Genomic DNA, 22,391 nt, shown 5'->3' on the forward strand with positions numbered 1-22,391 from the left:
CATCCCAGTGTCTTTGGAGCGCTGCTTCTGGTCGTGGCCTGGAGTGTGAGGTGCCGACTCCTTCTAGGTTATTGCTGCAGTCAGTGACCTTAGTGGTCATATACACATGTAACCACTGAGGTCACTTATTGCCTGGCTTCAGTGTCATGTGCGAAGCCAACACATTCAATTTCCAGCTACAAAGAAGCGGCAGCGATGGAGATATAGATATACCAAAGGGACTGGGACAACCAGAGCAGGTAAGTGGCTTTCGTTTTATTTTTTAATCACCACCATACTTATTCATCCCTAATTTTTAGGGCTGGGACAACCCCTTTAAATCTCTGTTAGGAAGAAGTTGGATGCAGATAGAAGAGATGGTGCAGGATCAGATTGACTTGTTTGTTACATGTTACCATGGAGACGGGTAAGCCTGCCTAGTAGCTGTAGACACAAAACGGTAGTAGAAGTATAATGGGGGATTGCTTACAAAGTTGCTTCTTTTGTTATTTTAGGTGCATTAGAGAAAAGCACAAAATGCAAATTTGGATAAATTAAGGGCATCCTTCACAATGCTATGGTTCTGTGGTGTATCATCTGACGCGTTTCAGCTAGTTAGCAGCTCCGAAAAGGATCATGTGACGCCCCCATGAGTCCTCCTACCAGCTGCATCACACGCGTCTTCTCATTGTCAGCAGTAACTGTACCCAATGATACGTCTATTATCTCTTAGTGACAGGTCCTCTTTTAAAAGGGCATCTATCAGCAGTTTTGTAACTATGACACTGGCTGACCTGCTACATGTGCGCTTGGCAGCTGAAGACATCTGTGTTGGGGTAATTGTCATATGTGCCCGCATTGCTGAGAAAAATTATGTTTTATTATATGCAAGTGAGCCTTTAGGAGCAACGGGGGCGTTACCGTTACACCTAGAGGCTCTGCTCTCTCTGCAACTGCCGCGCCCTCTTCACTCTGATTAAGAAGGCCAGGCAAGATCACGTTTACACTATCTGGCCCTGTCAATCGAAATGCACAGAGGTCCGCAGTTGCATAGTAGTGTTGGGCGTGAATATTTGAATCGCAAATTTTAATCGCGAATATCGCGAAGATGTAGAATATAGTGATATATATTCGTATTCGTGAATATTCTAGATCTTTTTTTCATCTGAACCCATGATCCCTCCTGCTTCTTGCTTGTGGGCCAATGAGAAGGCTGCAATGTCTTTGTCTGAGCTTAGCAACATCCCTAGCAACCAATAGGAAAGCTGCCTACCCCTTACTATATAAGAACCTCCCCAGCAGCCATTTTCTGCAGTTTTTTGCAGTTCTGAGAGAGAGAGCAGTGTCATGGCTGTGCTCTGTGCTTTCCACACTACATTAAATAGTTATATAGCTTATATATATATATATATATTACAGACAGTTAGTGGGAGATAGTCAGTGTAGGTTAGATCCTGATATAGTGGAGCTGTTCCAGTGCAGGGAGTTAGGCAGTGTGACAGGTTCTGCTGTCCTTACATACATGCTGCAGACATAGTGCTGGGATGTCACAACAATACTTAGTGCACCAATCAGTAATATGTAGTCAGACCTGCTAAAATGTGAAGTTGCACGTATTGAGCCAAAATATTTGCATCATTAATTGCCGATTAGTGCAATCGCAAATATATTGGAGCACTCTATCTACATATAAAGCTATTGTAATGTTCTGCCGTGCCAACCATTTTCTCCAGTCTCAGGAAACCTCTAGCAGCTTGGAAAATGTAGCAAAAGTGACCCACGCCTGTACTGCGTGCGCAATACGCGCATATTACATTGCCGATTTTCGCAATCAAGAAAATAATCGCAAATTCTCAAATTTACGAATATATGACAAATATTCACCCAAATATTAGCAAAATATCGCAAATTCGAATATTGCCCCTGCGGCTCATTACTGTTGCATAGAGACTAGAGCCTCTAGGTGTAAAGGCAACGCCTCCGTTTTCATATATAATAAACATCCTTTCTCTCAGTAATGCGGGCACATATGAACATGGGACCAACACAGACGCCTTCAGCTGCCAAGTGCACATGTAACAGGTCAGCCAGTGTCATAGGGACAGAACTGCTGACAGATGCCCTTTAAAATCCAGGTTATTTTCATTCCTATACTGCATAATATATGAAATTATGTATGAATAAATAATAGATTTGGGGAATATTAAACATAGGTAATTCATTAAGGGTCATTTACGGATTGAAAATTTAATGACTGGAAAACATAGAAACATAGAATGTGTCGGCAGATAAGAACCATTTGGCCCATCTAGTCTGCCCAATATACAGAATACTATGGATAGCCCCTGGCCCTATCTTATATGAAGGATGGCCTTATGCCTATCCCATGCATGCTTAAACTCCTCCACTGTATTTGCAGCTACCACTTCTGCAGGAAGGCTATTCCATGCATCCACTACTCTCTCAGTAAAGTAATACTTCCTCATATTACTTTTAAACCTTTGCCCCTCTAATGTAAAACTATGTCCTCTTGTAGCAGTTTTTCTTCTTTTAAATATTCTTTCCTCTTTTACCTTGTTGATTCCCTTTATGTATTTGAAAAGGACTCTTTCGGTCGGCCCAGATGCCTACACAGGTGCAAAGCTGTATTTTACATTTTGGCTATGATTCTGTAAAATTCTGTCCAACTACAGGAAATAATTCCCAGTTTGCAAAATAAATGCCTTGTCTATTGTAACAAAAAGTAACCAAAAATGTAATTAATTGAGCAGCACATTACCTGGGGGACCAAGGGGAGACCATTCTTCAGCCAGCGATATATGGGCCGAGGCTTGCCAGATGCCTTACACTCCCAGCGGAGTTGATCTCCACTGTCTAGCTGTGTGTCATTAATCTTCTCAATCCATTGTGGCTGAGCTAAAGCAAAGAAAAAATGTATAGCAAAATTTAAAAAAATATATATATATTAGTTTCCATATATTGTAAATGATTGAACTGGAATACCTAAACAGGTGACGACTCCGAGCAATAAGAAAAATTATATGGCACAAAATGACATTGTAGGATATTGGTTCACAAGGACATTTGTGGTAGAAGAGCTGCACATCACAGGGCGAATGTGAAAAATATTAGTGTACAGTGACATGACTAGAGTTTCTGATATGCACATGTGATATTCTTACTGTATATCAAGCTTAAAACACTATGGATAGATAGATAGATAGGAGATAGATAGATAGGTGATAGATCTTAGATAGATAATCACATTTCTGTCTGTAATGTTTGTTAACATTTGTCACTGGGGGGGAAAAAAACAGTTAGGCTACATTCACACTTGCGGCAGGACGGATCCGGCAGGCTGGTCTCCCTGTCAGATACGTCCTTCCGCTGTTTTGCCGTATCGCCGGACCGCCACTCCGTCCCCATTGACTATGATGGGGACGGGGGCTGAGCTCCGGCGCAGCACGGCAGTGCACAGCGAAAGCCGCCGGACTAAAAAGTCCTGCATGTCTGACTTTTTAGTCCGGTGGCTTTCGCCGTGCACCGCGAGCGGCGGTCCGGCGATACGGCGAAACAGCAGAAGGACGGATCCGTCAGGGAGACCAGCCTGCCGGATCCGTCCTGCCGCAAGTGTGAAAGTAGCCTTAAGTGATTGTATTTTTCAAATGAAAAAAAGCAATTTCCGCATCATTTAGGGCCTAATTTTCTATCCCCCTCACCCCACCCAGTTTCCTAATATGCATGCAACAATCAATCTTGGGTAACTCAAAACGCTATCTGCAATGCCCCAGTTTTCTGATAAATTCTCATTTTTCTTTTAAGTGAAAGAAATTTAAATTAAGAAAATTTGTATTAAAAAACATTCCCTCCACCTCACCAATATAGTCCAACTTCTATGGCAAAAAAGTGGAACAGCTGCTTCACAACTATGGCGCTCTTTCTGAGCACCATAATCCTCTCTCTATACTGATGAATCTGCTTCTCCTCCATTACAGAGCTGTTTGCCTGCAGCCACCACTAGGGGGAGCTCAGTGCATAGGGACTTATATACTTATCTTCTGATTGCTTTGCACTGAGCTCCCCCTAGTAGTTGCTCGGAGAAGAGAAAGGAGTTCAGTGGTCACCTCCTGGGCCCCAAGCAGTTGTGTTGGCTGCCTAGATTTAAGGTACATCATTGAGGGCAGTAAAGACAGCAAATAGAATTATACATTGCCAAATAAAACTGTGTGGTTTTACTTCTAGAGTTTACAGTTTGGGTGGCATGGGGGCATGTATCTATCTATCTACCTATCTATCTCATATCTATCTATCCCATATCCTTCTAACCCCTATCTATCTATCTATCATAGATAACTTTGATATATAATCGTATAACCACCAGCACAACTTTCAACACGAAAAAATTCATAGAGGGCTACAGAATAAAATGAAATAATATACACCGGTAGAGAAATACGTGGAAAGATGCTGGAATTTATTATTGAGGAGACCATGGCACAGTGTCCTTCACTCACCTACATGACCCCCTGGTTATTTGCAGTCCATCACTTTCTCCAGATGCGCTGCCTTGCATTTATCATACTGAGCCATAAAGGAGTCACTTTCTAAATCCCTGGCCAAGCTTCGCTTTTGTTTTATGTTCACAGTCTTACAAGATCTACAAGGAGCTTTATTCCGCAGAGTGTTGTACTTCATTTAAAGGTCTTGTGAAGAAGGATGTGGCTGTGGTTTCCATATATCCTTTGGTATTTAAATGTATGGTTAGCTAAGAAAATCCCACTTCTAAGTGCTGCCACATTGTAACAAAATGTATCAACGTTCTTTCTACGAAGCCTTGATTCCAGACTATAGGGTGTTTGAGTCTGCTGTATTGATATGACCAAGGCAGGGTTGTCATACAGAGAAAAATGAACACGAGGAAAGTGATGGAGAACAAAAAAGAAGGGATGAGGAAAAACTAGCACAATCTTGGGTACAGAACATATAAGAGAAACAGCCACACAACTATAGTAACAAAAAATGTATTTTTGCCTGCAGCAACCACTATGAGGAACTTGTAGTATTTAAGTGTGCCTAAACTTTAGATGTATTTTCCATGTCAAGTAGATAAGAAACCTTGTATTATATTGTACACAAAAAAGCCTCTTTTTCCATTTATTAGGCTCCACTGACCCCGTACTTACTGCAGTGATCACTAACTCTGAGTTCACAGATACAATCCGTACACTGAGTGAATGCTATGATAGGTAAGATTAATCCTGCTGTTCATCTTCTCCTGTCTATTAGTTTTCTTGGGGTCATTGCTGTGCCACTGTCTCAAGGCTGATCCATAAGTGTAGTCAGCTGAGCTCTTTGCTGCATGCAGGCTCATTAAAGAGAGGAATTTCTGAGTAGTTAGTCCCTCTTTAAATATTTCTGGTTTCTTCAGTGGGTTGCTGGTTATAGCATAAGCTTTGTGGTTTTAATTCCAATATCATAGAATATTTTTAATATCTTCTTTCTTACCTAATTTTCTTCTTGGAAGTGTAGTTTTGTGCTTGTGGTTAATTTAGTCCACTCTTTGTTTTCTGAGCATTACAGATTGTGTTTAGTTTTCTCCTTGCTTAAATATATCTTGCCTTGATTCAAGTTCAGCTTTGTTCAGGTTTTCATTTTTTGTCTTTGGGTCCTACTGCCTTTATGTGGTTCGTGTTAGGTTCAGTATTGCACATTAGCACATTCGATAGGGATAGTGTATCTTTAAGGATGGTTAGGATCACTGGTGTTGAGGCCAGTTTTCAAGGATAGATATAAGGAAAGATTCAAGAGATTAAAGGTCAGCTGCTATCTCGTTATGGTTATATGTCGGCTCCATTACCTGACTGTCATCACCTTCCTCTGCTTAGCCATCATTCTTTATTATCAGCAGTATGTTCCCGACAGTTATTGGTGATTTCCAATTTTCGATCATTTCTGTTACATACTAGTGTTGATTGGTATTCCTTATTATTGAAGAAAAAATAGGCAGCACTCACCAATGGGTCATTTGCTTCTTTATTTCAAGCAGACAAGTGCTTCATGCGGAAAGGTAGCAGTTAGCCAGATTCACATACCAGTGGCGACGGCCACTTCGCACACGAGTGATCGTGCTTCCTCAGGCCACTACCTATGTGAATCTGGCTAACTGCTACCTTGCCGCATGAAGCACTTGTCTGCTTGAAATAAAGAAGCAAATGAACCATTGGTGAGTGCTGCCTATTTTTTCATCTCAGTTTGCAAGATTTAATGACTTTATCTTTTGGATTGTGCACCACCTTGTTGGTTTTTGTTTGGAGGTATCGAGAGGCTTGTGCAGGCACGCATCAGTGTGAACACGTATCAGCAGTGCCACCTGTGATTATTTTGCTGTTGTATTCCTTATTATTGTTCTTGTGACCTGTTCTTACACAAATCGGCTCCTCTGTCAGTCATCTGAGTACTGGGAGACACTTTTAGTACTCAGGAAAGGTGACTGCTATAGGTGAACACCAATTCTGTGGTCTAGTATGTAGCGAGCATTGATACAGGGATCAGTTTACAGATGCTCTCCATAGAAGTCTATGAAGAGTGCATGGGTAGGAGGAAGAGCAATGAGCTGCTGAAGGAAAAGAGCTATACACAAAGATGCTGTTGTAAGTACACAATTTTCTGTGTCACCCCAGTGCCGAAGTCACAGCTACACTCTCCAATACTGCTATAAAAAGTCCATCATGAAGCTGCTTCTAAGGGTGAGCTACAAAGAAATACTACAAGGGAGCCAGATCTCCTATTTTATGAGCATGCAGTGTATATGAGACATTATAGCAACTAGTCTCTCTGTGCTACTCCTGGAGCTGAGCTCTGGGAAAACTGACAATTATAAATGGAGCCTACAGAAGGGGAAACTTGTGAGAATGTGGATACAAGTCCTCCAATAGCCAGATATAGTATTACTAGACATTAAGCCCGGTACAATAACGGCGCTAGAACAGTAGTGCATAAACATTAGTAGGAACAGTCTATATGAAATAGCAAGGTAATTTGACCACATTGTATTTCTTGATTTATTTTTTTGTCAAAAATGTAAATTATTACAATTATTATATTATTATAGCCTTAGTGTAAAACTTTGTAGCAATCTGCAATATACAATATCTGAAGCAGATATTCAGAAAAAAAAGTTTTTTCTACCTCGACATTTTTCTATAAAATGTCTTTATAGACAACATTTTTTGTAAATTTTCTGTCTGAATCTAGCAACAGGTGCTGGCACTGACTGGTGGCTGAGACTGCTGGCTGTAGCTGAGATTGCTGTCACTGAATGGTGGCTGAGACTGTGTGAACTGACTGGTGGCTGTGGCTAAGACTGGTGGCTGTGGCTGGTGGCTGAGACTGGTGACTGTGGCTGAGACTGCTGGTACTGACTGGTTGTTAAGACTCAATCCAAAAAAGACAGCGCAGCTCAAAATTCCTCCATAGGGATGTTGGTAACTAGGGTACGTTGATAGTGTCTTTAAGGTGCAATCGATCAATGGAATACAAGTTTTAGGTTCCCTTCACAATCATATTTTTCATCTTCTGAGTGTTATACAAGAGAACTGAACACAGTGAAGAACCGCAAATCTTCAATAGTCAAATATTTTTTATTATACTCACATAGATAAAAACAGATCCGTGCATATAAAAATATAAAATGTTGCTGATTTATCGCCTGCCCGACCCGGGTTTCGCTCTCGTTGCTCTAAATTCAATTGTCTTATCCACCCTTTTATACTCAGGTGGGCGTTAATCAAATAGGCCATTTGAACACTCCTAAAAGTAAAACTCCAAAGCTCTCAACTAAATAAAATGGGCAACAGAAACATAGCATCTATACATAAAATCCCCATTCAGCATATATTCCAATAAAATGGCATTTCACAGATAAAACATACTGTATTTCGCCTATCTAACAGCTTTCATATGGGAAATACAGAAAAATGAAAAACCGCATTACTCTTATCTAACGGTATTCACATACGCAATACAGAAGCGCACATTCTTCCCAACCATAATATAACCAAAACTTTTTTCCCAAAGTTCCTATCACCCCTTCAGACAGGTCTTAATACCAAATTCTATATTTAACCCATCAGGTTGCAGTGTACCCAAACGATAGATCCATTCTACTTCTTTTCTGTTGATTTTTATAGTCTGATCCTCCCCTCTCCATTTCATCTGTACCTTCTCTAGACCCACAAACTTTATGGGTTTTTGTAGGCACTATGTGTATCAATTCCTTTTTTAATATTTCTTATGTGCTCTTGTAAACGGGTTTTTAGTTTCCGAAACGTCCGTCCAACATACTGGAGGCCACATGGGCACTCCAGCATGTAGATGACCCCCATACATTTACAGGTTAATTCACATAAGAAATATTAAAAAAGGAATTGATACACATAGTGTCTCGGCTCATTTCTAGAAAGCACACAATAAAAACCCACAGGGTATAAAGTTTGTGGGGCTGATACTGCTGTGAATTACTGAAAAGGCGGTGCTCCGATTTGCTTGTCGGCGCGCTGCTGTGGGTTGTGCGCGCGCGTGTGTGTAGCGTCGTTTGCTCTTTGATCAGCACTAGGACTGCAGCAAACGATTATTTTAGTAATCGAGTATTCTACCGATTGTTTTTATGATTAATCGAGTAATATAATAAGAAAAAATGACTAGTCAAGTGTAGCGGTTTGACGTGATCATGTAGACGTGCCGCGGCTCCTCCCTTCCTCCCCCGCAAACTATGCCCACAGATTTTTGCCACCCATCTCAGCACTGGTTTAGAAGGTGCTGAGGGCGGCAGAAGACTTAAGCGAAAGCAGAGGGGATGACTCGCAGCAAGACCCCTGCTATCGGGGGTCAGCGGAGGACTCCCTAAAATGCCTTGGGGATCGGGTGTTCCGGAAACGGGAAACAAAATTGCCGTTTGTGCTGAAGGAACTTTTAACATCCCCAGCCTAGCAGTCCTGGACTACCACGTACCTGCCGGCGGCCATTAGGAGTAGATTGGAGCCCTTGTGCGAAGCTACCATATTCGTTGGCTGAAAAGCCATGTGGGCGGACTACTTCCCCCTGGCAGTTTTGCGGAAGAGGTGCGCGGCTGAGCTGGTGAACAGATCGGGGGTCGCGTGAGTTATGTGCCGGCTGCCTGGGATACGATAGCTGTTTTTCTCTCACACTTATCCCCCCTCTCTTCCCCTTATTGAAACCTGTGTGAGAATGTTCGTTTTCACTAACAGTGGAAGTACTTGGATAGATGGGGTGGTGAGCACGGGGGAGGGTCGGACTGTGCTCCTGCGGGCGCTCTGAACTGAATTCTGGATAAAGAATTCGCCGAATATTTAAGAGTGCTACTTTACTCACACATACGGCCTCCTGCAGTGTGCCTGAAACACTTTTTACTCCTCAGAAATATACCTGAGAAACTGGTAAAAACAATACTAAGCCTGAATTATCCTCTGCTTGCTGCATTCACCTGAGAGTTAAGTCATATTGATATATCGAGTTGGCTTGGACGGTACATCTTGGACGGTATATATTGGAAATTACAAAATGTGACGGACTCTGAGATTCTGAAATTTCTGATTTAATTATATCTGCTAATGTATCGAGCTCTATATCCTTGAGTGCTGAGAACAAAATAGAACATTTGGTGTATTAGAAAAGTCGCCCTTTTCCCTTACAGTTGTAAAGTACATGCACTGCTCTGGTGGTTTGATGGGAAAAGTTGTGCACTATAAGGTGTAAACATATGTGACACTTTGGTTGTGAGATTTATGGGGCAAGGATTTTCCTTGTAGAGATATAGAGTTTATGTAACTGCTGTATGAGAGGCGTTTAAATACTCTGGTTATATAGCATATCATTAATTAATCTCTGCACATATTACTTTTTATAATAAATAAGTAAATGCCACCAAATAACAATCATCGGAAATCTTCAGGACCCCCCTTCCCAAGAAGGATTGTTTAAATAGTCCACTGACCAAGATGGATACATTTTTTAAATCTCCCCAACCAAAAAACACGTACATATAAAAAAATACAGGGATTGACTGATGGAGAGGAGGATATACACACTAGAACAGATTTGCCAGAAGAAGCAGCTTCAGATGAAAAAATAGAATCAATAGAAATTGGAGGATATTTTAGGTGCAGTGAAACTTTCTAATCAAGCCTTAGGGGAATTTTCTACCAAAATAGCAGCAGTACAGTCAGACATTATGCTTATTAGGGACGATATGAATAATATTTGCAAAAATGTTAAAGATCTCCAGGAGTTCTCAAGATCTACAAAAAAAAAATGACTGCTGCTATAAAAAGAATAGATTCTAATGAGTCTGAAATAAAAATTCTCTGGGAAAAGATAGTGGCCCTAGAACAGGGGTAGCCAACCCGTGGCTCTTGAGCCTCATGCGGCACTTTGCTTCTTCAAGTGCGGCTCTAGCTGTGGAGCAGTCAGGCCGGCTCACTCTCCACCCCAGGCACAGATCTACTTTCCAGCTCCAGCTCACTCTCCACTATGTCCTGTTGCACACAGTCTGAGAACGTAGTACCTGGAGACATGCACGATGACCTGCCATTGTGCTCATCAGGTCATAGTATAGAGCCTGTCAGACCTGCAGAGTAGCAGGTGCCCAAGCAGGAGCCCAGTGCCTGATCAAGAGAGGGAAGAGATTTTTTTTAAATTATAGAACTGAGCATGGGGGTCTGATCTGGGCAATGGGGTCTAATCTAAGCATGGGAGGTTCTGATCTGGGCATGGGGAGGGTCCTGGTCGGATCTGAGCACCTGGGGGGGTGCTGATCTGAGCAATGGGGGTCTGATCTGAGCATTGGGGTCAGATCTGAGTAAGGGGGGAGGAGATCTGAGCATGGGGGTTCAGATTTGAGCATGGGGGTCTGATCTGGGCAATGGGGTCCGATGTGAGCATGGGGGTTCAGATCTGAGCATGAGGGTTCAGATCTGAGCATGGGGGGTCAGATCTGAGCATTGGGGGGTCAGATCTGAGCATTGGGGGTGAGATCTGAGCATTGGGGGTGAGATCTGAGCATTGGGGGGTGAGATCTGAGCATTGGGGGGTGAGATCTGAGCATGGGGAGGTCAGATCTGAGATGGTGGGAGATCTGAGCATGGGGGGATCTGAGCATGGGGCAGATCTGAGCATGGATGGTTTTTTTTGAGCATGGGTTGGTCAGGTCTGAGTGTAGGGGGGAGATCTGAGCATGGGGGGGAAATCTGAGCATGGGGGGAGATGTGATAATTGGGGGGGATCTGAGCACTGAGGGTCTGACACTGAGTCTGATTTGTGTTGTCTGATCCGAGCATTGGGGGTCTTATTTTAGGTCAGATGAGGTTTGGGGATCTGATTTGGGAGTCTGATCTGTGGTCTGATCTTAGGGCAAAAAATACGGTGACTTGTGTGTAAATATATAGCTTGTGGCCCCTGGTAGTCATAAGTTTTTTGTTTGTTTTTTGGTCTGTGTCTGTAAGGTTGGCCACCCCTGACCTAGAGGATAGATCCAGGAGATCAAATATTCAGGTAATCGGATTCCCAGAAGGATCTGAGAAAGAGGATGTAACAGATTTTATACAGAAATGGTTAATGGAAGTGTGTGGTACCAGACATCTCTCACCCACAATTGCTGTAGATCGGGCTCACCGGATACCGGGGAGGAAACCCTCACCCAGTGGCCCCCCGAGAGCTATTCTAGCCAGGATCAAAAGGACAGAGACAATATATTACAGTGGAGGAGAGATGCACTGGACCTTCAGTATAACGGGAGCAGCATTCAGGTCTTCCCGGATTATACAAGCGAAACCCAAATAAACTAAAAGAGTTTTGTGAGGTAAAGAAGAGGTCGATTAGTGCAAAGATTAAATACGCAATGATGTATCCAGCAAAAATGCGCATAGTTCACCATGATTTTTTTTTTTCTTTACTTCACCTAGTGAACTATCTAATTGGTTAGATGAACAAGGGCTGTAAATGTAAAATCTAATGAGTTGAGGATTTAATAAATAGGGGGGGGAGAGGTCGGTGGGGAGGGCAGATAGGAGGAGATGTGCAGGATATATTGCCTTGCATATTAAAGGGGGTTTGAGGAGGGTGGGGGTGGGGGGAGGATAAATGTCCTTGTGTCTCGGGGACGGGGATTTTGGCAGATTAACTTAAACTTTACTCATATATTCTGTGTCTGGGACACCTTAAAAGCCTTTATGCGTGGTCTTCTAAGTGTAAGATTAAAAAGATCAAATCATTATTTGTAGAAAAAGAAAAGCGATTGAATGAAAGGGTTACTGTACTTCAAAATGTTTCCAGCATCTAACCGGACTGCATGGAAAAAATAAATTAAACTTGGATCGGCAGTTGAAGAATATAGGGTATATTTACAGGAGAAAGCCCAGCAGAAGTCCTTATTTATTGGGCAGAAAAACTTTTGTGAAAGGGGGAAACCAGGACGGCTTTTAGCCTCCATCATACAGAATCAAAGACCGCCTTCACAAATTAAACTTATCAGGTTAAAAAATGGGGTGCTCTCCTCTGATTGGGAAAATATTCAACAGGAATTTACAGCTTACTTTACCTCTCTGTATCAGACTGGAGGGAGACAGAGGAAGCAGGATGTAGATTCCTTTTTCTCCAAATTAACATTACCATCTTTATCTGAGGAGGATAGGGATATGTTAAACCTCCCTATACATATAGGTGAATTACAGGAGGCCCTGAATATGATAAATGGAAATTCATCTCCGGTTTCGGATGGTTTCCCATTCAAACTGTATAGGAGATATAGCGATGTGCTGCTCCCCTGTCTCCTGCAGGTACTGGAGAGGGCATGGGAGGAGTGTAAATTACTCCCATCATTGGCCGAGGGCCTTATCACATTGATATTGAAGAAGGATGAGGACGAATGTGAGATCATCTCGTATCGTCCTATATCATTGCTCAATACAGATTACAAAATATACGCTAAGATATTAGCTAATAGACTAAGGCCCAACAAAAGGACAACAGGGACAGCCGTCGATAAGTGGGGTCGCTTCCTCTGGGGGTGATTCTCCCGCATTTAGGCAGGAGACCTCTCCGCTTTTAGGCAGAATCTTGATATCCCTATCAGACTATTATCTCCCCAGCATCTGCTTTTTCCTGTCCTGCATCAGAAAAGCCGTCTACCCTAAACATTTTTCTATCAAGACTTGTGTGGACCCTCCCACTACGTTCATCCTGTTGTGGTACGATTCACCTCCATAAAACGGAAAAATCATCAAACCGTGAGTGGGACCCCTGGTCCAAATCCGAGTACTTGATTTTGTATTTTTACCCTGTGTCTTATTGTACATAAGTCCATTGTATCTGACCTATGTAGCTATCAAAAATACACAATTTCTTCTGTGGGACTTATTTTAATTAATAATGACTAAAAGTTAAGTTTTAAGTAGGATAATTATTCAGTGATATACAGTTTATATTCCTACATTGTACACAATTTTTTTCTACTGTGAATTACAAGAATAGGCATATTCTATTAGTGCCGGCAATGTGCGGTCCGCAAAATACGGAACTCACATTGCCGGTGTCCGTGGTTTGCGGATCCGCGGATCCGTGAATCCGCAAAACATGCTACGGACGTGTGAATCGAGCCACGTGTGAATGGAGCCTAAACGGATTAAATATTGCATGTAGGTTTAATAGTGAGGGGAAATGGGGTCAAGATATTGAGGTGGCACTGAATTGAAAAGTAATTTACAAAAACATAAAAAAATCGTCCCTCTCTAATGCTCACAGGTTGATTTAATTTAAAATCCTACATCGATTGTACTATACCCCCGCCACCCTGGCTAAGATATATAAAAATCCCAAATACAGCTGCTGGAAGTAAAAGACAGAATGGGCAGATTTTATACATATGATCTGGACATGTCCACGGATCACGAGCTTCTGAAGTAGAGTGTTTGAGGAACTCTCTAGTAGATCGGCCACTAGACCCACTTTTGATTTTTCTTTTGCTATACTGGGTTCTACCTCACAGTCTGGGGAAATAACTGGCAACATTAATAAATTCTGGCTTAAAACTCTTCTTCTGGCCAGAGTAGTTATAGTGCGGAAATGGGGATCAGAGTCCCAACCGGATTTCGAGGAATGGAAAAACTTGGTTACGAGAATAAAAAGATTTGAAAAAATTATAGGACAGAGCTTGTGGATAAAAAAGAAATGGGAACAAATCTGGGCATTCTGGCCAAAGCCAGGATAGGGTCCCTGGAAAAACGTGCGAGAACTAGGATATATCGCTGCTGACTCATGCTAAGTGGATATACAGTACATCAGAACAAACGGGAGGCTGGTGCCCCCGGCTCCTCCGGGTGGTCCCCGCGACACAGAGACATTAAGGGTGGACGGGGGGATGGGTGTGAGGGACGTTCCAGGGTGGGTGGGGATGATTTATTGGTTGCAAATCTTGTGGGCTCTTTGATGTTTGAGTCAAAAATGCATATACTATATTTAATTATTTGATACTGTGTAAGAAGTTTTCTATATTCGATTATATTGCATGCAAGTATCCCCCTGGAACGTGAATATGTTTTCTATATAATAAAAATGTATTTAAAAAGAAAAAAGAAAAAATGAATTAATAGATTGTTTTCCTTTATAAAAACTCATCAGACCCCCTGCCACCAATCCCCAACATCCTTTGTTCCCCCCTGAGCGATCAGCCCAAGTGCATCAGTTACCCCCAGTGCAATCAGCTACGTTCCCCTCAGTGCCACCAGCTCCACTATCCCCCAGTGCCACCAGCTCCACTATCCCCCAGTGCCATCAGCTCCACTATCCCCCAGTGCCATCAGCTCCACTATCCCCCAGTGCCACCAGCTCCACTATCCCTCAGTGCCATCAGCTTCCCCCGTGCCATCAGCTCTGTTCCCCCAGTGCCTTCAGCTCTCCCCCACCCCAGTGCCTTCAGCTCCACTCCCCCAGTGCCATCAGCCCCTCTATGCTATCCATTTCCATGTCCCCCACTCCCCTAGTGCCTCCATGCCATCCATTGCCATGTGATGTCCCCCACTGCCATCAGATTAACCCCTCCATGCCATGTCCCCCACTCCCCCAGTGCCATCTGCCCCTTCATGCCATTATTACCATTTCCCCCTCCCCAGTGCCTCCATGCCATCCATTGCCATGTCCCCCCTCCCCCAGTGCCTCCATTGCCATGTCCCCCTCCCCTAGTGCCTCCATGCCATCCATTGCCATGTCCCCCTCCCCCAGTGCCTCCATTGCCATGTCCCCCTACCCCAGTGCCTCCATACCATCCATTGCCATGTCCCCCTTCCTCAATGCCTCCATGCCATCACAGCAGTAAAACAGCGCCCTGAACATTGGCCTGCACACAGTCCCTTATTGTTTCATGGGACAATGAGCTCCTCTTGCTTGCTATCGCCCCAGCTCTGTGAATGGGAGTGCACCCTATCTCTGTACACTCCCTTGCCCTGCACTTCAGGGTACAGGAGTGATGCTTCTGTTTACTGGAACGCAGGACATCACAGTGTTACAGGGATGCTGTGCTCTGGAGGGTACAAGCAGTGAAAGGGTGGCCAGCAATAAGATAACCTCCACTTTAGGCTATACTTTCTTTTATTTATTTAAGTTTTACATAATAATATCATTTTTGAAACAAAATAAAATCATGTCTTAGTGTCTCCATAGTCTGAGAGTCACAGAGTTTTAATTTTTTGGGTGATTGTCTTAGGTAGAGTATAATTTTTTGCGGGATGAGATGACGGTTTTATTGGCACTATTTTGGGGTGCGTATGACTTTTTGATCGCTTGCTATTACATTTTTTGTGATGTAAGTTGACAAAAAATGGCTTTTTTGTGGCACTGTTTCTATTATTTTTTTTTACGGCGTTCACCTGAGGGGTTGGTTCATGTAATATTTTTATAGAGCTGGTTGTTACATACGTGGCGATACCTAATAATAGCATTTTTTAACCAAAAAATAATGTTTTAATGTCTCCATATTCTGAGAGCTATAGTTTTTTTTTATTTTTTTAGCGATTTTCTTATGTAGGGGCTCATTTTTTGCAGGACGAGGTGGATGTTTTATTGGTACCATTTTGTGGGACATACGCCTTTTTGATCACTTGGTGTTGCACTTTTTGTGATGTAAGGTGACACCGTTTTTTTATTTTTTTATTATGGTGAGATATATCTATAGAGCCGGACGTCACAGATGAGGCAATAGCAAATATGTCAATTCTATTTATTTTTTCCTATTTTTTTTTATTTTTATTACTTATATGGGGATTTTTTTTTTTTACATGTGAAACTTTTTTTTTTTTTTATAAAACACTTTATTTTTTTTTACGCTTTGTGTCCCCCATAAGGTCATACAAGACCTCTGGGGGACATTTGACTTCATTTTTTTTCACTGTTTATTTCTCCTGTAACTGGGGCTGACATGGGAAATACACCCCCCTAGAGAGGCTGTACAGCAGAATACAGGATGATCGAGGTCTTTGAAAGACCCAACAGCTCCTGCACTCCCCCGGCCCTGACCGTCACATGACCACCGGGCCGGGCGCTTTCTGATCTGTATACACAGCGCTAGGTGAGCGCTGTGTATGCAGCAATCTAGAAGGCAGGGACACCTGGGTACTGTCCCTGCCTTCTCTCTGGGTTGCCCTGCTGTCACTGACAGCGGGCAACCCGCTCTGCAGCTGCACGATTAGCATGTTCCAGAATGTCCATTCAGAGTTAAACATCCACCCATAGGACGTTTATATCCTATGGGCGGATGTAAAGTGCTTAAGTATCTAGTACTGAGTTCAATGGAAACAGCCTTAATCTATATGCAGTGAGCTCCCTCTAGTGGTGACTACAGGCTGCCAGAATTTTACTGTGCTAATGAAATAAGCCCCTTTGAAGGTATATTAAGTATAATTACATATCATTTTAGACCTAGATAGTCAACTAATATGAAATTATAAGTACTCTTTAGCTCATTATTGTTAGATAATACGCTGAACCCCTTAAATATCCTAAACTACTAGGAATATTATATAAGGCTTAGGTACCATTCTCTAAACCTTAAGACACATGGAATCGAGTTGCTTCCAATGATTTCCATGGAATCATGTATGTGGCTTTATTCACTCAGCCTTCCCTGTCACCATTTCTCTGGCTGCTCTATAGTACATTACAATAAAAGGGTTGTCTAGTTTAGGAGTTAATAGAGAGCGAGAGAGGAATTACAAAAACATCTTTCACTCTGGAGGACTTGGCCTGTACAGACTTTTTATAGGCAGCCTATTGAGTTTAATGTGTAATACTTCATTTCTCCTGTGGTGGTGCTACACTTAAACTGAACACTTACTGTCAGGTTCAGGTAGATGATCAGTCTATCATGAGGTCAACAAGGGATAATCTAATGTGAAAAATCCTTTAAAGTGTCACCACGTAACCCTGTTATAGTGCTTCTGTTCTAAATAAATGTTTTATTTTTCCACATCTTGGAACAGATTGTTCCATTTTAATAGACACTAACGTTCTAATTTCATTGTTTAAACATATTTGGTGCGGGGAGCATCATGAGAATACACTGCGCCTGAACTTTCCTATGTTCTTACAGCTATTAGAAACGGCCTCATATTAGCAGCACATAAAATGCAGAACAGTTAATAAAATATGGTTTTTGTGGCTTTTGTGTGAAAAATGTCATAAGAGTGCAGCATTGTTTTATCTTTCAGTACAGATTTCTCAAACCCCCACTAATTAAGGCTACACGTGTTGAAAGCCATGTCTATTGTATCTTGTTTCCAAGGTAAGAATAGAAAAATCTGAAGTGCAGCAGAGATCAGAAAAATTCCAGATAATTCAATTTCATTGAATTCGTTAATAATGTATTAAATAAAAATAAATAAAAAGAATAATAGGACAAATAGTTGCATTACCAGAATACACTGTGTACTGTACATAGCTTGCTGCTGCTTTCCGCGAGCAGATGCCTATTGTCCGCGTGCCTGACAGGAGGCCCCCCCACATGTTGTCTCTGCTACCACACATAGCAGATGCAGCAGTCAGTTCAATCTTATGAACATGATGGAGCAGTTTTTCATGTGCAGCGCCAGAATGACGCAAATTAGCAAACTGGGATGTCCCGCCTGAACATTCAGGTTCAGTCCTGCCTGGACAGTGGCCTTTCTCCAGCACATACCCTGTAGCCTAACCTCATTGACTTCTGGGCAGGCAGGGAGGAACAGTGGCTGGACAGCTCAATGCACATGTGAACGCACCCTTATTTCATCCCAGCTCCTGCACATTTTTGCATTGTCATGTGATTCCAGATCCCCGCTTTCAAAACGCGATACATGTATACAAGTATCAAAAAAGTTCTGCATGGATGTCAGTGCACGCTGCTGATTTTCAAACTCCCAGAAAACTCATTGAAGGACATTTATTAGTTTATGCTAGAATTATGGCATAAAAAAGTCGCAAATTATGGCCATGTGTGCGCATTAATTAGCAATTTTTGTAAGCTTCTCGACACTGGCGAGAAAAGGAGCGGTGCTTAGCAGGAGGGATCGGGGCTTTGCACAGCCCACCACATTTACTATAAATTTCACCAGAAACTGGCGGAAGTTATTTCTGAAGAGTGCGCCCCTGGGTGGGGTAGGCTTCAGTTTCTGATGCATGGCTGGGCAGAGATGTGCCCAATTTATTAAAAGGCATCCACCATGTGGGTATGCCAGTCTTAATAAATCTCCCCCACTGTGTTATCGATATGTAACACAGTTGCATTTTGCTGTGGGATTGCCATGAATTTGTAGCCAAATTTGTTGCTAGATCTATGTATACCATTTTTTATTTTTTTCAGATCCATGTATACCAAAATCTGTGGTGTAAAACTGTGCTATCTATGAAGCTTGCAAAGCACATACGGTCATGTGAATGTACCTTTATTAAATAAAATGTATATGTATAGCATCACCTGCAGTTTTTTTTCCTTATTTCTCTGTCCATCCCTGTAACATGGTCACAGATGCTAATTTCCATCTTTCATCTGCCACCAGCCATATCTAATGTTAGAAGATGTGACAGTTACAGGGAGAGAGATGCAGCAGAAAGGACACATCCCATGAGCTGCAGCAGAAAGAACACAAACCCTGAGCTGCACCTTCTCCGCTGCACACAGAGAGAGCATGGAGCTGTAAATGGCTCTGGCTCTGTGTAGGAGAATTCCGTGCGCTGTGGTTCTGTGGAGATACCAGCGCAAGAGATCGCACACTTTAGTAACAACTAAATGGACTATTAAATGTATTAAATGTATCAGTTTAGAATATGTATTAAGCCGCCACATGTAGCGCTCAGTCTAGCGCAACTGTAGCCCACACATTTTACAATATATTCCTTTAGGTATCGCATTAGATACAAGTGTCCATCTTTCCTAGCATCTTCTTCTAATTGATGTAATTGAAGGCTATCTAGGAGCCTCATTATACTAAACACGCCCGCCCCTACCTTTGTACCTCCCTCCGATTAACCCGCCAAAACTGTGTTTTAAATGTCTCAATCACAAGTGAGTTTGTATTCTGTAAATTGTCCTGACGAAGGGGGCACTCCGCCCTTGAAACGCGTTGACTTTAATAAAATAATATTACCAAACCTAAGGACTGACCTATATGCCAGCAGCGCCGGATAGTGGTCTCCTACTTTTATGATAATCTGCATACCAATTTTCCTGGAACTATCGAGACAGGAAGGGGCCCAGGCAGCAGCACGGCATCCCCTGAAGCTGGTGGGGATAGATACCAGCTAAGGCATATATAGCTGTTGTGACTCCTCACAACAGCATTCGGTAAGCGAATTACGCACCTAATATTATACTGTTTATAAGGTGGTACCACACATGAGGCGCTGTGTTTTTCTCTTTTTCTTGTCTACAGTTCTTGGAATGCCACAATGAAAAATAAAACAGATTTGCTTGGAATTTTTGTTAAGAAAAAAACATCTATACTGTACACTGCCCGATAACAATAGACTTCTTTTCTTCTTGTGTCTGTCGGCTATATATAGTTCACAAATGTTGATTGAACTGGTGTATGTAGTCTATTGTATATCAGTCCCCCAGCATTTACCATCTAGGGAAAGTACAGTAGGAATATATATGCTGAAATTCAACATGCCGGATTCTTTCTTCCGCTTTGGAAATAAGTGGCCTGTAGGAAGGTACAACGGGGCCATCATACATGGTCAGTACGTGTCACCGAGTTTACTGGCCTCGGTGAGGTAAGAGACGTTTTTTTCCCCTGAAGTGTCAGTATTGCAGAGTGCAGTCTGACAGTTCAGCTGTTTAGTATGGCTATATCCGGGACGGCTTTTATTGGGAGTAGCCAAAGTGCTGGGTGGGTGGCTACTCCCCACGTTCCATGCCGGGTTTTGGCAGGCTAACACCAAGACTGTGAACTGTCATTTTGTCATTTTGTTAATTCCTTATGTGTGAATAAACACTGAAGTTTTGCTTTACTGGTCAACTGGTTTTTGCCTCTGTACTGCGTCTGCCAGAGCAAATCCCTACAGGCCCCAGAGGGAAAAACGTTGTTTTGGACATGACAGATGTGTCTCCCAGCAGCTTCTATACTCTCCTTGCTTAAATGGTCACTAACTTTGCATAAACCAATAGTACAGGTGAATGTAAGAAACTTTGGAAAATATCTTATCAGAAAAAAATGCCTCTTTCTCCACTTATCAGGTGTTAAACTTATGTTTCTCATTGGAAATTGCTGACTGACTTCAAGCTAACAAAATGATTACATTTGAGATTACAATCTATCTCAATTTCTCAAGACAGAGAATGTTAGTTTAGGAAGGGTGAACAGAAAGAAAACTGATAAGTGGAAAAAGATGGATTTTTCTAGGATACAATATATTACAAATGTTTTATTTACCTGTACTAATGATTTATGCAAAAATGCTTGAACAGTTAGTAATCATTTAAAAAAAAAAATTGTTTAATTAGACAGCAGTTGCTCCTGGCTACAAGCTAGGCAGCAATTTGTATCAAACCCTTCACTAGATGGAGATCTCAGAGAAGAAACCCCTAAATTGTTATATTATGGCATATACTAATGTGCAAGCTCTTTGACCCTTTCACAATACACAGAGGAGGTATCTGGAGCATTTAGATTGCCATGCATACTCCATGTGTCATGCTTTGCCCCACAGGCTCTAAACTAGTGTATACTCTTTCCTATGGTGTTATAATTGCCTTCTCAGGTACAATGCCTTGGCTTTCATGTTACATATTGAAATGTTATCTTCCAATTCATTCACAAACCATCCCCGCAGTCAGATTACTTTTGCAAACACTTACTGTATACTTGTAATTGACCTCGAAAGGCATTTTTTCCCCTGGAGTTCTCAGCTTTACACTCATATGTTCCCGCATCTTCCAGCTGAACGTTAGGAATCTCCAGAACGGCTTGTGATTTTCGTAGCCTCGCTTTGCTAGGAATAAACCCGCTGACCTTTCTCCATGAGATAGTAGGAACAGGGCTGAAATACACAGAAAGATACCAATGAAGAAAAGTGTTCATGTTCTTTGACTTGCCTGCTAGAGTAAGCATTTTATAGTTAAAAGTAGCAATAAAATGCAATTGCGATTAAGGCCGGTGCTGCACTTGATATATTGCCAATTCCCGTAGGGAAACCTAAGAAGGTAATAAGAGTTTAAGGCTTTTAGTGTTACTTTATCATAGTCTACATGATAATGAATATTGTATAGGTAACTGATAATTTAACAGCCTGATTTCTCTCGTAGTCACAGTTAACTAATGACTGTGGTGTGCTCCTGAAATGGAAAACTCGTTGGCTTACCATCCTAGTACACGACCTGGATTATATAGGTCATTTAAAATCTTTATCATGATTTCAGGTGACAAGGGAGGAATGAATTTTTTGTTTATGTCGATATTTAGTTTATTAGAACTGTCTTAATACTTTAGTGGTTTTGTAGCAGGTTAAGGAGCCGATTTATCCTGCAGCTTGACTATTATTGTAGTTGAATATGCATTTAGAGAACCAGGAGCTGGTCTGAATAGTTGGATGTAGGAGAAATGCAACCTCAAAATTGCCTTCCTAAATAGGCAATTTTTGGTCAAAATCAAAGTTCTTGGCAGGACCAGCTGACAATCTAATATGTATGGTGATCTCCCGACTCTTTCTCGATAGCTATCATGACAAATATCCCATCGTTACAATGGATTAGAATCTCATAGACCTCCTAAAGAGAGAAAGCATTACACTTTTCTGCTGCCAGTTGTAACCAAGTTTGTACTGGACTGTAACTAATATGCTTCTGTAGCTGAACTGCAACCATCAAGAGTAACAAT

At 42.0% G+C, this 22,391-nt stretch overlaps 1 protein-coding gene across 1 annotated transcript in view; it reads right to left on the bottom strand.

The window, feature by feature from the left end:
- The window catches only part of CNTN5 (contactin 5), a 579,181-nt gene that overhangs the window by 341,659 nt on the left and 215,131 nt on the right, over positions 1-22,391 (bottom strand). The window contains exons 9-10 of the mRNA XM_044285392.1: positions 21,374-21,555; positions 2,759-2,895 (exon numbers count right to left, since the gene is read on the bottom strand). Of these exons, the coding sequence (XP_044141327.1) occupies positions 2,759-2,895; positions 21,374-21,555 (319 nt within the window). The remainder of the gene's footprint in view (positions 1-2,758; positions 2,896-21,373; positions 21,556-22,391) is intronic.

The sequence above is a fragment of the Bufo gargarizans genome, chromosome 3, assembly GCF_014858855.1.
Source record: "Bufo gargarizans isolate SCDJY-AF-19 chromosome 3, ASM1485885v1, whole genome shotgun sequence".
NCBI lineage: Eukaryota > Metazoa > Chordata > Amphibia > Anura > Bufonidae > Bufo > Bufo gargarizans.